General features: G+C 44.4%; 3 protein-coding genes across 3 annotated transcripts in view; 1 reads left to right on the forward strand and 2 right to left on the reverse strand.

The window, feature by feature from the left end:
* The window catches only part of LOC130403578 (histone-lysine N-methyltransferase SMYD3-like), a 36,926-nt gene extending 30,850 nt beyond the window's left edge, over positions 1-6,076 (reverse strand). Inside the window, exons 1-2 of the mRNA XM_056607993.1 lie at positions 5,411-6,076; positions 3,997-4,307 (exon numbers count right to left, since the gene is read on the reverse strand). Of these exons, the coding sequence (XP_056463968.1) occupies positions 3,997-4,160 (164 nt within the window). The 5' untranslated portion in view covers positions 4,161-4,307; positions 5,411-6,076. The remainder of the gene's footprint in view (positions 1-3,996; positions 4,308-5,410) is intronic.
* Positions 6,077-9,290: 3,214 nt separating this feature from the next.
* Positions 9,291-12,529, forward strand: LOC130403129 (zinc-binding protein A33-like). Its single transcript, XM_056607311.1, has 2 exons — positions 9,291-9,534; positions 9,977-12,529. The coding sequence occupies exon 2, from the start codon at positions 10,082-10,084 to the stop codon at positions 11,501-11,503; it is 1,422 nt and encodes a 473-aa protein (XP_056463286.1). The 5' UTR covers positions 9,291-9,534; positions 9,977-10,081; the 3' UTR covers positions 11,504-12,529.
* A 339-nt stretch (positions 12,530-12,868) lies between these two features.
* LOC130403130 (uncharacterized) lies at positions 12,869-15,839 on the reverse strand. The gene is made up of 4 exons (XM_056607312.1): positions 15,814-15,839; positions 14,056-15,450; positions 13,750-13,930; positions 12,869-13,459 (listed from the first exon to the last, which is right to left on the reverse strand). The coding sequence occupies exons 2-3, from the start codon at positions 14,788-14,790 to the stop codon at positions 13,754-13,756; spliced, it is 912 nt and encodes a 303-aa protein (XP_056463287.1). The 5' UTR covers positions 14,791-15,450; positions 15,814-15,839; the 3' UTR covers positions 12,869-13,459; positions 13,750-13,753.
* Between the last annotated feature and the right edge of the window lie 586 nt (positions 15,840-16,425).

Raw genomic sequence — 16,425 nt, forward strand, 5'->3', positions numbered from 1 at the left:
CACCTGAACACACACACCTGAACACACACACCTGAACACACACACACCTGAACACACACACACCTGAACACACACACACCTGAACACACACACACCTGAACACACACACCTGAACACACACACCTGATCACACACACCTGAACACACACACCTGAACACACACACCTGAACACAAACACCTGAACACACACACCTGAACACACACACCTGAACACACACACCTGAACACACACACCTGAACACACACACCTGAACACACACACCTGACCACGCTGTCCCACGGATCAGATGCGTGATGCAGGCTGAGGTGAGGCCGTGACATGTGCTCAATAATTCTGAATATATATTCATGCAGCGCACCACGACGCCTTCAACCGCACAAAAACACAACCGGGTGTTTTTTCCTACGCCTGACAAGAAAACTAACAACCGAGCGCACAAGAGCAACACAAACACACACACAATAACAGAAAGAACAAGATAGGGGGTGTGTCTATGTGTGTGTGTGTCTATGTGTGTGGGGTCTTTGTGTGCGTGTGTGTTTGCGTGTGTCTTTTTGTGTGTGTGTTTAGTTTTTTTTGTGTGTGTCGAAATATTGAATAAATGTCAAGGAACAGCCCTGGCTTATATCCTAAGGTCCAGTGTGTGTGTGTGTGTGTGTGTGTGTGTGTGTGTGTGTGTGTGTGTGTGTGTCACCAGACCAGACGTTCCATCAGACATGTCTGAATGTGACGTCTGATGGAACTCGTTCACCATCACTGCAGATCACCTAACTGGTGTACTAAAATACACACCGTTATCATCTCTTATGTTATGAATAGAACAAAGTTAACAAATTGAATGCTCTTAATGATTTTCCTTATCAATATATTATATATCTAACAACAAACGCTGCGCTGAGCCCGGAGACGCAGTGTGTGTGTGTGTGTGTGTGTGTGTGTGTGTGTGTGTGTGTGTGTGTGTGTGTGTGTGTGTGTGTGTGTGTCACCCGATTTAATGAACCCTGCAGAGAGGGGAGGACGGGCAAAGTGAGAGTAAAAGTCCTTCCTGTCATAATATCTGGTACTTCCTGTCACTGAGGTCAACTGCTTATGCATCAACTCAAGAGGTTCTGTTCGACTTTCCTTCTTTACTTCCTCAGAATGAGAAAAGATGGAATATTTGTACAGAATGACCGGGATAAGTTGTTTGAGCGGGTGTGATTATGAGCTAGAATCTAAACAGATTGTAAGGAGGGTGCTTGTTGGAGAAATCTAAAGTCTAAATGACATTAGGACCCTTTTGTTATTCCTGTCGCCTCCAGGGTCCTACGCTCTCCCCGGTCTCTCTGTCATTAGTAGACAACTCTTTGGGAACATTCACTATGAGAAGAGAAGACATATATCTGCTCCCAAAGAGTGAGGAGACATCAGACATCACAGTCATGCTGTAAAACTCACTCTCATCTAAATGCTGCTCTCTAGTTCATCATCAGTGGACCTGTGCCATATCTTTCCTATTCCAGTATGACAGTGGTTATCAAATATGTATATGACAACAAGAATGCAGCCTTTTAGCAAAGACAGTCTGTGGGTTTCAGTCATCCACTCCTGAGACACTCTGTTAAACAAATGCTTTGTCAAGTGCCGTTATAAATTATAGATTATATTATCAACCGTTTTCCCGCCCAGTGGTCTCAGAGATGTGGACTCAAAGCGTAGAGGCCACATCGGCTCTGCTGATTGGAGGAGGCAACAGACAGCTTTCGGGGCCTTATACACAGAAGGCCGATTAGACAAAACCAACTGAACGCTAATATCCGTCATCAGAATAAAGACTTTGGAAGAGCTTACAGAGTTTCTTTGCATTGAATCATCAATTACACTGTATTGTTTCAAAGTGAAGCTATGGAAGCATATATGTAGCAAAATTCAAATGGCAATGCAATTTGGAATTATATTATGCATTTGACAATTCATTATGCAATTTTATAATGTTATTTGTAAATACGTTATTCAAAGTGTATTTTAACATGCAAAGTGACAATGCAATCCTCAATTAAATTTGCAAAAGTTATAACAATACAAATAGAATAACATTTTGTCAAATTCTTTGAGTTCCTTTATTCAAATTGAAAAGCTATAGCGTCCCCGTGATTGCAATCCACTTCGCCACGCTCCGTGTGTTGCGATATTCAAATGACATTTCAATCCGCAAAACGGAATCCAAAACGGAATCCAAAACGGAATCCAAAGAGGGAATCCAAAGAGGAATCCAAAGAGGAATCCAAAAAGTCAATATGCAAAGTGGCAAACGTATCAGCCAATCAGCGTCTGGGCGGGAACTACGTCACTTGCTCGTAATTTCCTTGTTCACTTCTAGTTCGTATGTGTCAGGTCCATGGTCACCAATGGTGATTATTGATACGCTCCGAAGTTTGGCCGGTGATGTGGAGAACAATCGTGTTGAAGACACAGATGCAGTAGATAGAGTGCGTGTTCTGGGAGATAGGATAGACGACTTATCCTCACGGGTACGTTTTGACGCCAGTGTGGTAAACACAAAGATTTCCAAAGTGCTACAGGCACTGGGTGCGAAACATAGGGTCGGGAGACCCACCGTCTCCACCCACTCCTCACCTACAAAGCTCTCCACAACCTAGCCCCCAGTTACCTCTGGGACCTCCTCCAAGAATACACTCCCTCCCGCTCCCTCCGCTCAACCTCTGCTGGACTACTATGTATCCCCACATCACGACTCATTACGAATGGGTGCCCGGTCATTCAGCTGTTCAGCACCCAGGCTCTGGAACTCCCTCCCCCCACACATAAAACAGTCAGACACAATAGAAAGTGAAGTAGTTCCCGCCCAGACGCTGATTGGCTGATACGTTTGCCACTTTGCATATTGACTTTTTGGATTCCTCTTTGGATTCCTCTTTGGATTTCCTCTTTGGATTTCCTCTTTGGATTCCGTTTTGGATTCCGTTTTGGATTCCGTTTTGCGGATTGAAATGTCATTTGAATATCGCAACACACGGAGCATGGCGAAGTGGATTGCAATCACGGGGACGCTATAGCTTTTCAATTTGAATAAAGGAACTCAAAAGAATTTGACAAAATGTTATTGTATTTTTATTGTTATAACTTTTGCAAATTTAATTGAGGATTGCATTGTCACTTTGCATATTAAAATACACTTTGAATAACGTATTTACAAATTACATTATGAAATTGCATAATGCATTGTCAATTGCATAACGTAATTACTTATTGAATTGCCAATTGCATTGCCATTTGAATTTTGCTACATATATGCTTCCATATGAAGCGACGCCTGGGTAGTTAGTGAGACCTTCAGCTTGCCTTGAGAATCACAACGTAATATTGAAAGTACTCTGCTGCCATCTGGTGGCCGATAGGGGAAACACATCCCTTTCACAGAGGCGTCATTATCGATGTCAAACAATAAGACTGATTATGGGTCAGCTCTGTTTATGATACATCGAACATGGACCATGTGCGCTGTGACATAAAAGTAGTAGGGTACACCCACAATTAAAGTTATGAGTCTGTGTTTGTCCTACAAGGACAGCAATGTGAAGAGAAGAGAAACAACTTTTTTTTTATCAAATTGACAACGATGAGGCGATATTTTTCAGTCACCAGTACAGCAGTACAAATGGAGGATAACGCTGAAATAACGAGGATTTCAAAAACACAAGAGCAAATTAATTTCGTCTCCCGCTGGGACTAGTTTATGTGTACCAGCGACTGACAGATTCACCAGCCCTACTGACACTCCGACCCTACAGACACAGCAGACCCTACAGACCAAACACTCACAGACCTTATATAGACCCTACAGACCGTACCTACTACCTACAGACCCCACAGACCAGACCCTACAGATCCCACAGACCCCGCAGACCCTAGCGACCCCGACCCCACAGACCCTTTCCTACAGCGTGATTCACATGCATGCGCCAGGACCAGCTCAGCAGTCCTCAGGTCTCACCGTGTGAAGCAGCCGCTGCAAACCTCTCCGGTCAGGGTGTTGGAGACGCAGGCGGCGAGCGGCGCGGCGGACCAGACGCGCCCCCCCGCTGGGACCCCGCTCACCGCCCGCATCCCGTTCCCCTTCCCGGGGCTGGAGAACCGCTCCACCTTCACTGACATCATTCACTGGGAGGGTCGGAGGTATACAGGTCCCCCACGTGAGTCTAGCCGTGTTTACATCCGCATTGTGCGTAGACTTTGCGTCATTTCGTCATCGGCAACGTAGAGGAATTGCCACTTCCACCCAGGGGCGTAGCCAGGACATTATTTCTGGGGGGGGGCAGTTCGGGCCAGTCTTTTATTTGCGGTAGCACTCAGAGCCGGCCCTCCCTTTTTTATACACAAAGCAATTTCCTTAACAACAAAGGAACATTATAAACATATAGCTCATATTAGTACAAGAAAACAAGGGTGGAATTAAGAATTTTGACCGTGTATAAAGGTCCGATCATGATAACCTAAAATTACCTGATTCTGACTGGCCTGGCAACCCTACACATGTTGTTAATGTAATGCTCGGTGTGGCTGAGAGGGCAACAAGCAAGGAACATTATGTTTGATTCAGCACAGGCTCTGGTTTGACTGATCCCAAACTGGCAACCGCGATGATGACGATACGGTACATGACGAAGCTAAACGAAGCTTGCTGCCTCTGTCCGTCATCGCCTCTCTCCCGCTCTCTCCCCCAGGGCTGGTTCTAGCCCTTTGGTAGCCCTAGGCGAGATTGAGTTTTGCGTCCACCGTTTCCATCGCGAGCAGAGCATTGCCCTGTCAATTTACATTACTATACTAAACATCACTGAAGACACATATTAACTGTTACCTTAACGTTGCTTAGCAGTTTCTTCACCCATTCATAGCCCTACTATACTACGTTGCATTAAACAATGTGTGATGCATGGACAACAAACAACAGAAAAGTTTCAGAACATTTTCTTTTTAATTATTTAAAAAAACGTAGATACATTTTTCAACATATAAACATACATAAACAACCTCCAGATGCTCAAGAATATTTTTCATGCAATTAACTATGAACACATAAGCAAAAAGGATCAAGTCTAATAAATTGGAATACAGAAATGCTACGAAGAATGTTCAAGGATATTTACCAAATGTAAGGACACTTTATTGTGTGCCAGTTATGACCCATAAACTGGATTAACTATACACTCAAACTACAAACAAAAGTGCTATTATGGATACTGTACATACCACTACAAAATTAAAAGAGAGAAGTCCTTTGCCTATCTCAAATTATAGTTGAACAGTTGTATCTGGCATTTCTATTAATCAAATTGACGCAGCATTAGAATTTGACTCGTCTGCTTCCTAATGGCAAAAACAGCAACAATAGTACTAGTTGTACTTACAAAGTTCAGAGAGAGCTGAACATGAAGGATCAGGTGTCCATTCTCCTGTAGGTGCTGGGCTCTGCAAATATTGCCTGAGTGCATCTGGCCAATTAAAAAACCACTGGTCATTTTACATTTACATTCATGTAGGTCAGGGATGGGCAACTTTCATGATAAAGAGGGCCACATTTTTCATCATAACCATCAGAGGGCCACATGACTGCACACTTCAACTAAACATGAGCTGAGAGAAGCTACACAATTTCGAATTTGGTAGATATGATTTCCTGCATTCTGGTGCATTTTGGGGATGGCCACTACCTAAAAAATCTTCCAGAATCATAACGGTATGTTAATTTAACCAACAATTCATTTCATGTTTTGCATGCTCAAACAGCCACATGAATGGTTAGTATTGTTATCAGTGCAAAGGGCTCACATATATCATCATTCAATAATGTCACAAAGCTGAAAAACAGTGGCCCAACATTAAGTGCAACAACTCAATGAACTCAAACCCAACAAGCATGATATTCATTGCAGTTGTAGTAGTTGTAGTGGCGACTTATGTGGATATCTTTAATGACTGATATCCTTTCTAAGCAAACTAGACGCATGGGTTTGCCTTTGAATTCTATGAATTCTTCTCATCTTTCTTGACCGAGTTTTCTGTAACTCGATCAATTATAAAAAAATATATATATATAAAGATTTTTTTTTATTTTTTTTTTATTATGTGCGGGCCTGACTGAGTGAGGATGCGGGCCGCCAGTTGCCCATCCCTGATGTAGCAGGTGATCAGTGAAGTTATGTTAGCTAGTAATATGTAGCAAGCTAGCAAAGTAGGGTAACTGCCTGCGTGGCAGCAATATTAGGTGATGCACAATACTATTTAGTTTAACACTATAATGGCTGAGGTCACTTACCTCTACTGGGCTTTCTTTTCTTCCTTCTTTTCTGCGTTTTCGTCCCTGCACACCGGAGGGTTTAGACCTCTTCATTTTGAGAATCTATATTAGGTATGTCAGGCTTGATGATCATGCAGTGTGTAAGCTTTACTTTGACTGTTTCAGTAAGTATACTTAAAGAGTTGATGAGAAATGGGCTTACTTCCTGTTTGGCAAGTTTGGCTATGATATGTGAAAGAGTTGCTGAAAAATAAGCTTACTTCCTGTTCGGCCTGTTTTTACGTCGAGTTTGATTGGCTGTCACGGCCAAGAATTTGAAAAAACTGTTTGACGCATTTGTTCAGCTTGGTCTGAAGATCATATCGGGCAAGTTTCATGAAGATTGGAGGCCTGTGGATTTGTAAGGTTTTTGACATACACCAAGATGGCTTAAAATCCATCATGTCGCAAAACAACGACATAGGGTGCGTTAAACTCGGTCGAAGGATTCTAATGACACCTTGTTTCTGAATATTGGATGAATGGGTAAAAAGTTATAAACATGAATGTATGTCCAACTTTAACCTGTTGGTGGCGCTAGAGCTCATGAGCTAGCAACCTCAAATTTGCTGTGAGGGATCATGGGACTGTCCTGAATCAGTGTGCCACATTTCACAACTTTTTTGTCAATGGTGTTCTATGGGCTGCCATAGACTCCCTTGGAGAGATAATAATAGTAGGAAAACGTAGAATAACAATGGTTGTCTCACAGCTTCGCTGCTTGACCCCAAATAATAATAGGAAAACGTTGAATGACATTGTTTGTATGGCAGCTTCGCTGGTTGACCCCAAAATACCAAAACAATACAATGTCCGGCTATACACAGACCCCCCTTTGACCTCCCACATCCTCACACGACACATTTGCATTCTCATTATACATGCACCATTCGTCATGATGAACAACTTTAAAGGGGACCCCTAGCTAGCGATCCTAGTTGACCCGTGTTCTCAGCTCATGAGGATCCTTTAATACACAAAGAAACTCATTAAAGGAACTCATTACTTTGGGTCAGAGAACTCATAGGGTGACCAGTAGGGCTGTAACGATACGCGTATCAAACCGAAAATCGCGATACTCAAAGCCACGAACCTGTCTCGCGGTGTGAGAAGGCAGAAGCGCGATATGCCCTTTCTAACTCTTCGGTCAAATTGTCCGATTGAAATGTGCTAATAATTTGTCTAAATAATAGTCTGCTGACAGCGCCCCCTCCTATCGATGCCGTAAATATGTGACGAGATGCCCTCTCTGTGATCACAGCTCTCCGTGGCTACGGAGGATTGCATTTCTCCACAGCCGTTGAAGTCCTCATATGCGATATGAACGACATTTATCCAGAGTGGGCCAAGCGCGAAAAAAATTGCCTGTGTGATCCTGTCTCTATTGTTTTGTGTGATTTGACTGGCAGTTTGTCTGCTTATAGGTCGGAATGAAGCGGCCACCGATTATTGACAGGATGGGTACTTTATTCTACCGGACTCGTTCACTTCTTCACTAGACACACGTGCTACCGCTCGCTCTCCTCGCTCGTCCACTCACTCGCTGACGTCACACACGCATACGCATATGCACACTGCCATTCTCCCGCACACACATATGCTACTCGTAACACTATGCCTCGTTATTGCGACGTTCATGTTTTTCCTCATCTATTGAAAGTTAGGCTATTAAACATGTTGCATTCTATATGGCCTGATTATGTCATTATTTAAGCTACATAGCCTAATAAGAAGCGCTAATAAGGATATTTGAATAAACCAACCAAACAGTTAAAGGGGCCCTATTATGCCTACCAGCAAAAAGCAACCTCCAACTGCAATCTTTGGTTATTTCTTTATTAATTTAGCTATACTTTAATAGTATTCTTTCGGTTCAAATCTGTTCAGTGTTCCAAATTATTTGTTATTAAATGTTAAATTAAGATAATTGGTATGTAAGTGTTGTTTAAATAAAATGCTTTTTAAATTTAAAAGAATCGTGGGATGTATCGAACCGTGGGTCAAAAATCGTGATACAAACCGAATCGTGAATTTGTGTATCGTTACAGCCCTAGTGACCAGAGAATGAAGCTCAACAGCCTCTTTAGCAAACCACCTCGAAAATAAGCAACACAACTTTACATATTGTATTGCATGCACAGCAAGACCGTGCAATACATAAATTGGTGACCAGAATAAAGTAGCACTGCAATCAATTGTGCAAGAGCATTTAAAATCCACATTAAAATGACCAACGTGGTACAAATACAAAGAAAATAAATCTCTTCATTGGTAAGGGACAGACTTTTTTTTATTGATAACAACATTGGCATATACTGATCAAAACAGGACGATACAAAAAAAAAGCCTATAGTGCAATTAAACGATGAACATACAAACATACTGCCTTGAACATAGCAGTCAGGCTACTGCTTCTTTGTTTTGAGCAAAATAAATTGCGTTAATCGTGCGATAAAAAATTAACGCTGTTAAAATTGGTTTGTGTTAACGCCGTTAATAACGCGTTTAACTGACAGCACTAGTATATATACATATAATATATATTGTATATTATATTTATTAATATAATAAAGCTGGACCTCTGGCAGTAACGTCATGAAATGCAATATTCTGTGTATTATCTTAGCCCCCCCTTTTGAATGCAACTTTCAAATTACTTGACAAAAAATTAAACCCTGAGGATTTTGAGGGTGAAAACCCGTCGATTCCCATTCATTCTGCACTCGCCCACGAGTGCAGAATGAATGTCCATGCGAGCGTAGTAGTAGTATTAATATTAGTATTAATAGTATTCAAACCAATCACTGACAAGGGATGGGTGTTGTGGGGTTTTGCGCTGCGTTCATGATAGTTTTTAATGGATGCACCAAACACGGAAGGGAGGGGCGAGCGGGCTCTGTTTCTTTTGGATCACGCTTCAAATACCGACAGAAGAGACGGCACCCAACATCGCTGATAAAACCTGACAAACCTGTAACAGAGAATGTGGGCTCTGTCTGTAATCAGACACTATTCAAGTCCTTTACTTATGAACGTATGATCAGAGTACAACTGATCGTATTAGGTACTAGGTTGAAGAGGAATGACTTGAGGTGAGTGTTCAAAGGACCAGAGGGATCTTTTGCAGTAAGGAGAACTGTTTCAGTCACTGGACCTCCACTCCGTCGGAGGACGAAGATCCCCACATGAACCAAAGTGAGTAAAGACATGTCGTTGGAATTATTGATAGCCTCATATTCCAGGCAAGCTAATGTGTATTCAGTTTAGATAAAGTTAGAGAAGATGACCTTATGTAAACAATACATACTAACTTTAGTATTCTGGGATATATTAACACAGAACCCATGTTACAAGATAACTTTAGTATTCTGCGTTATATTAACACAGAACCCATGTTACAAGATAACTTTAGTATTCTGGGATATATTAACACAGAAAATGACATTTGGCTCAGATGTTTCCTATTTAATATTAAGTTGCCGATGGTAGACTGTGTTCATTAGAGATGATTGTAAGGCAAAGGCCAATGCAGCCTGTTCTAGCATTAATGAGGAAACAACGTACTATACACACCAATCTTTATAGCTTGACAAGTTATGGTTGTCGGGTTATGCTGATGAATGTTTATTTTTTCTAGACCTCCTGAATCCGTAGGGTACAGACCACCTCTGGAGTTTATTAACAAAGATTTCAGAACTAAAGAATGCATCCGGAAAGACTTCCTGTCTAGACCTCTGCTAAAATGGCTGAAGAAAACCCTCCTCCTCTCAAACATTTCCTGACCTGCAGCGTGTGCACTGAGATCCTCAAGGACCCGGTGTCTTTGAGCTGTCACCACAGCTTCTGTTCCAGCTGTCTCCAGGACTTCTGGGCCCAAGCTGAGAACAAAAACTGTCCCGTCTGTAAGAGGAAAGACTCAAAGGATATAGTTGTTAACTTTTCCCTCAAGGAGCTCGCTGACTCCTACGCTGGAAGACAGAGGTCTGCCCCCTCTGATGAGGCCCAGGTGGTCTGCACTGAGCACTTAAAGGATATCAAGTGGTTCTGTAAGGACGAGCAGAGAGCTGTGTGTCATGTGTGTGAGTTCCCTCACCACCAGGGTCACACGGTGGTTCCTCTAGAAGAACAAGTCCAGGAGCTGAAGCAGCAGCTGAGACCTGACCTCACGGCTCTACAGGCCAGGAGGAGGAGACACCAGGAGCTGGAGGAGACGTATGAGGCCATGGTTCCTCACCTCAAGGAACAGCGGGTGAAGACCGAGAGGCGGATCAGAGCAGAGTTTGAACAGCTTCACCGGTTCCTGAGAGAGGAAGAGGAGGCCAGAGTGAAGGCCCTGAGAGAGGAGCAGAAGAGGAAGAGGATCCTCCTGAAGAGGAACACCCTTCAGGAGCAGATCCGGTCTCTCTCAGAGAGTCTCTCGGCTGTAGAAGCAGACCTGCAGAAGGACGGCCTGTCGTTCCTCAGCGCTTCCACGCGCTCCCGGACCAGCGCCAGAGCCCTGCTCTCCGGTTCTGATCCCCAGCTGCTTCCTGGAGCGCTGCTGGACGAGGCCAAACACCTGGGAAACCTGGCCCACAGAGTCTGGGAGAAGATGGGGCAGAGGACCACCTTCAGCCCCGTTACTCTGGACCCAAACACTGCAGGATGCAGCCTCTCTCTGTCTGATGATCTGACCAGCGTGAGAGTTAGCGATGTAACCCAGAAGGTTCCTAACAACCCAGAGAGGTTCAGTCAGTACGCTGAGGTTCTGGGTTCTGAGGGCTTCAGCTCAGGGGAAACCTGCTGGGAGGTGGAGGTGGGAGACCATCCTCACTGGTTTATAGGTGTTGCTAAAGAGTCAGTGGAGAGGAAAGGAGAGTGTACTGTTTCACCAGATGATGGAATCTGGTGTTTAGTCCACCGCAGTGGAAAGTACACTCTGGGTGCTGGTCAAACCCTGACATTGAAGAGGACTCCAGAGTGGATCAGAGTCCAGCTGGACTATGATGGAGGGGAGGTGTCCTTCTACGACCCTGAAGACATGACTCTCATCTACACCTATCAAGACACTTTCACTGAAAACATCTTCCCTTGGTTTGCTCTTGGACCAGCAGGTGAAGCCCGGACCAAAGATGTTAGAGTGTGTGGTGACCCCTCACGCACTAAGCCATGTAAATTAATGTAACCTTGTCAGTTCTGTTTGCCTGCTAGAGTCTCTAGTATGTAGAAACATGGTGTGTATATATATATATAATCGGGTAATAATCAAATAGTAGAACAAAGAAACAAATCAACAGGTATATTACAACTAAATAATACGAGTCCACCTTGTGGTCAATGTATGGAATGAATCATATAGTCCACAGAACAAGAAAACACTGCCTGCAGTTACATATATATATATATATATATATATATGGATCGTATCATATATATATGTGGATCAATTTATCTAGTTGTGTATGAGTATAGTATCATAGACGGTAGAGGATGGTCAGTGAAGGCCTCAGTGCAGCCTGTGGATCATTAACAGTGAGGGGTGTGTGTGTTTTCTTGTTAACTGGTATAAATGGAATTGTACGTTTAATGTTGATAACAAGGGTCTGTAATAGAACCACACATGTAGAAAAATCAATGATATTGTTAGCACAATATTGTTATGTTAACACCTACACAAGAATCACATGGGAAAATAATAATCATCTATCAAACGGTTGGTTGTGTAATTCTATTACTTTTGGTTTTAGTCAATGCTGTTCATTCCTGTCTGTGTATTAGTCTACCCTCACTGTTTGGGACGTATCGGTTTATACATATTCACGCAGGGTATAGAAAGGTGTTAGGGTTTGATTCCAGGGTTTAGGGTTTAGTTACAGGAAATCAATCAGAACATAATGATGAATTAATTATTATGTTATTAGTTATTATGAATAGTGATTATTCAGATCACTGTGATTCCATTCCCGTTAACCAACTAAAAGTTATTTGTTACAATAAACATGTGTCGGCCTGTTCTATGATTCATGTCGTTCATAACTCCTCCAGAAGCCGTCCTGACGCGTACAACAGGAAACCTTCTTCACACACTTCACAACCATCCGCAAAGTCACATAAAAGTTATTACTTTAGCCTAATATATATTATGCATATATATTGACGCTAGGTACAAGAGTCTAGAGATGGTTAGTTTAGGTACTAGAGATGATTAGTTTAGGTGTTAGAGGTTATACATATCGAACCAAATACTAATATATATATATCTAGCCTACACATGTATATATATATATATATATATATATATATATATACACACACACACACACACACACATACATACATACATACATACATATATATATATATATATATATATATATATATATATATATATATATATATATATATATATATATATACACATACATATATATATATATACACATACATACATACATACATACATACATATATATATATATTCATATATATATATATACACACACATGTATATATATACATGTAGATGATATACATGTATAGATATAGAATTTTGTTCAATATGTAGACCCGTTCAAACCTGCGCTGTGTGAGTTGGACAAAGCCTTGTTAGACATCGTTAGTTATTTTAAATCAGAATTAATATTTTATATCCACACCTTTTTCTCTAAATGTTGAATCTACACGTTTCCCTCTCATCAGAACGTCACACTTCCATCAAAGATAATGAACCCGAAGACAAACCTTCTCCCAGCCGAACACAGACAGATGACGTCATGGTAGAGTCGTGACGGACAGACGGTGAGCGTCAGAAGGAGCACCGCCCAGCTAGCGGCTGACGGCGCCTCATGACCACGGGGTCGCTGGTTCAAGTCCGACCTCGACCAACCGTCATGTGGTGCTGTCGGTGTGTCAGTGTGTGTGAGTTAAGACCCCGGTGGCCACAGGGGGGGGGCAGGCAGGTCCACACCCTGGCCCAGCACGGAGACACCCTGCTGTTGGGCCACTGGGTGAAGGTGGTCTGGTTCACCTCAACCAGCTGCAGGCTGGTGGGGGACATCACGGCCCCGTTGGTCAGGATGAGCTGCCTGGGCCTGCGGTAGTCTCGCAGGATCAGACTCCACCTTGAGCGGTACCCCTTCCCCTGGATGGTGGATGGTGCAGAGCCAATATTGGGATTAGCGGAATAATGTGTGGAACCCATATTAATGTTGGTCTTAATATAGATGGAAAGTGTGCAGCCCCCATTCATTATTTAATTATAGCACCTTCTTGTTATGATTATATTTATGATGACAGATTGGACGACCGAATATGCAAATATGTGAATCTAATCTGTTTTGCAGAATTAAAAACATTTTATTTCAAACGTATACATGCCTGGTCATCATTTCATGTCCCAGTTTGGAGTATCCAGTATTGAGTGCAACTTACCAGTTTACTCGGTGGGGAAGCGGAAGGAGGGGACCAACATCTGTCCAAACACATTGGTGCCACATGTGTTGACACAGTGTACCAGGTCCCCCGAGTAGCTGAGGAGAGCAGACCTCTCCTCAGCCACAGCAGCAGCAGCCCGGTCCTGGTTCCACCGGTTCAGCCCGTCCAGAAGGTAGAGCTGGAGGGTCAGGTCATTGGCCCGGGTCCCAGAAAGTAGAGAATATTGTATTGTAGAACATCTATTAACAATAAAAGTAAATGGTCATCAGGGTGTTAGACGCTGGTAATGCCATCAAAACTCACCTGGCTGGAATAAAGCGGTTCCGGTGGCAGTGGAAGGACTCCAGGGACGTTGAACCTCGCGCACACCTGTACTTGGTGAGGACGACACCCTCCTTGGTGGAGGTGGTGCCGGTCTTTGTGTACAGAGGCACACCTGGCAGGTCCTGGATGCAGGACGTGCCTCTTCTGAGCCCGCCAGATGTGCTCCATCCTCCCCCGGTCCAGGAGGGGAACACCCAGCAGGTCCCAGCCTCTGTCCCCCATCAGCTCCAGCAGCAGGGCCTCCACCTGGCGGACGGGGGCCTCCTCTGCGCGGGTCCTCCGCCTGCAGTACTGCGCCAACTGGGCCTCGGTCAATCGGCCGTCCACCAGAGCCTCGGAGATGCCGGGCACACCCTCCCTCCGGAGCTCCTCCCTCTTGGCGTGGCGCAGAAGGGCCACATCTTCAGGGTCCCACTCGAACAGGCAGAAGGAGAGCGTGGCCATGAAGATGGGGTACAGGGCGTGGGCGTCCGTCGTGCATCCGGCCGCAAGCCGCCGAAGGAAGTGCCAGGCGTCCAGCCGGATGACGAGGTCTGGCCAGCCGCCGAACCTGGCCTTCAGCTCGCTCTCCCCTCCCGCCTCCTCGCAGCAGCCACAGTCCACATAGAGGAGTATAGGGGGAGCCACGCCCCCCTCGCTGTAGCGCCTGATGAGGCCTGACACCATCCGGTCCACGACCGCCTCGCTGTAGCGCCTGATGAGGCCTGACACCATCCGGTCCAGCCCGCCACGCTGTAGCGCCTGATGAGGCCTGACACCATCCGGTCCAGTCCAGGTCCCTCCTGGGCTGTCAGGGCGCTGGTCAGGACCCGCCCCTTCTCATTGCTGACGGAGGACACCCAGAGCACTGTCCCCTTGGCGGCTCCACACAGCGGAGGGCTTTCAAAACAATAATAGAACTTAGAATAAAAAGAAAACAGAAGCTAAATATATACACGAAAGTACATCTAGGAATAAACACATAAAATAGGGATTTACACACGCAAAAATGCACATCAAATAAACATTGACACATTTGTGACTATAACAAAGCTGGGATATTTCATGCATTGTTGTTGATGTCCTTTTGACCTTCTTTGTGGAATCCATGTTTAAAATGGAGCCAAAGGTGGAGGTGAGGCCTTGATGGCCCATACGGCTCATCAAGTCCCTCCCGTACACCGTCAGGAGCCACCAGAGCTGTTGCCGAGGGTCCTCTCCCATAGCGTACCCCCACCCTAACCCAAAGAGTTTTCTATTGGCAAAATGTTAGAAGTATTTTCTATCCAATATTGATATTCTAAGGTTTAGTGTGATCAAATATCGCTATATGCTGGATTACTGGCAGGATGATTTGAGCTGCATAAAAAAAGATGTTTGCTTTCATGATCTGAACTGCCCCTCCTCCAGGAGGAGACCAAGAGACCAGAAGGAGACCAGGAGGAGACCAGGAGACCAGGAGACCAGGAGGAGAGACCAGGAGGAGACCAGGAGGAGACCAGGAGGAGAGACCAGGAGGAGACCAGGAGGAGACCAGGAGGAGACCAGGAGGAGACCAGGAGACCAGGACGAGACCAGGAGGAGACCCGGAGGAAACCAGGAGACCAGGAGGAGACCAGGAGGAGACCAGGAGGAGACCAGGAGGACCAGGACTCCTATCTGATACAACCTACATAAAGAAAAAAGATGATAAATCCTCTATCCGCTACACGCTACAGAATGTAAGACCTGTATAGAGGTTATTACAGTTGCACTGACCAGAGGGGAAGAGCTGGTCCTCACAGCCGACATGACAGGGCTGGATGGAGGCAGAGAGAAAGGGGGGACAGGCCTAGAAGCTGGGACTGGAAGGGGGCGTCACTCGAGGTGGGGTAGCTGACGGAGGGCTTCTCCCAGACGGGACAGCGGCAGGGCTGGAGGAACGCTGGGAGAGAGGGGGAACGGAGCTGATGAAGTACAACTACAAAACAAGGATAGTGTTTGGCTGTATGGCTGTTCTTAGGCATCAGGCACAGCTAGGTACATGATTACCTCAACAGGCCTCCTGGTCACATTGACATTCGGCCTGGCTGCAGCAGACAAACGAAGTCTGAAGTCCAGCAGCCGTTTGCTGCTGGACTTCAGACTCCCTCTCCCTAACCAGACGATAGGACGGGAGAGAGACACATCACATGACCAGTGGAATGACGTGAACTTTGTGCTTCAGAGAACAGTAAGACAATAAAAGATCATAAAGGACTCTTAATGAACAGCTCTCTGGCCTATCCTCCAACCTCAAGACATTCATTCACATCAAGTTTAGTGTTATGGGTTTGATTTTTGAATTCTGTTTGAAAATATAATGTTTTAATATCAATTGATGTAGTCTGG

Source organism: Gadus chalcogrammus, chromosome 14, assembly GCF_026213295.1.
Source record: "Gadus chalcogrammus isolate NIFS_2021 chromosome 14, NIFS_Gcha_1.0, whole genome shotgun sequence".
NCBI lineage: Eukaryota > Metazoa > Chordata > Actinopteri > Gadiformes > Gadidae > Gadus > Gadus chalcogrammus.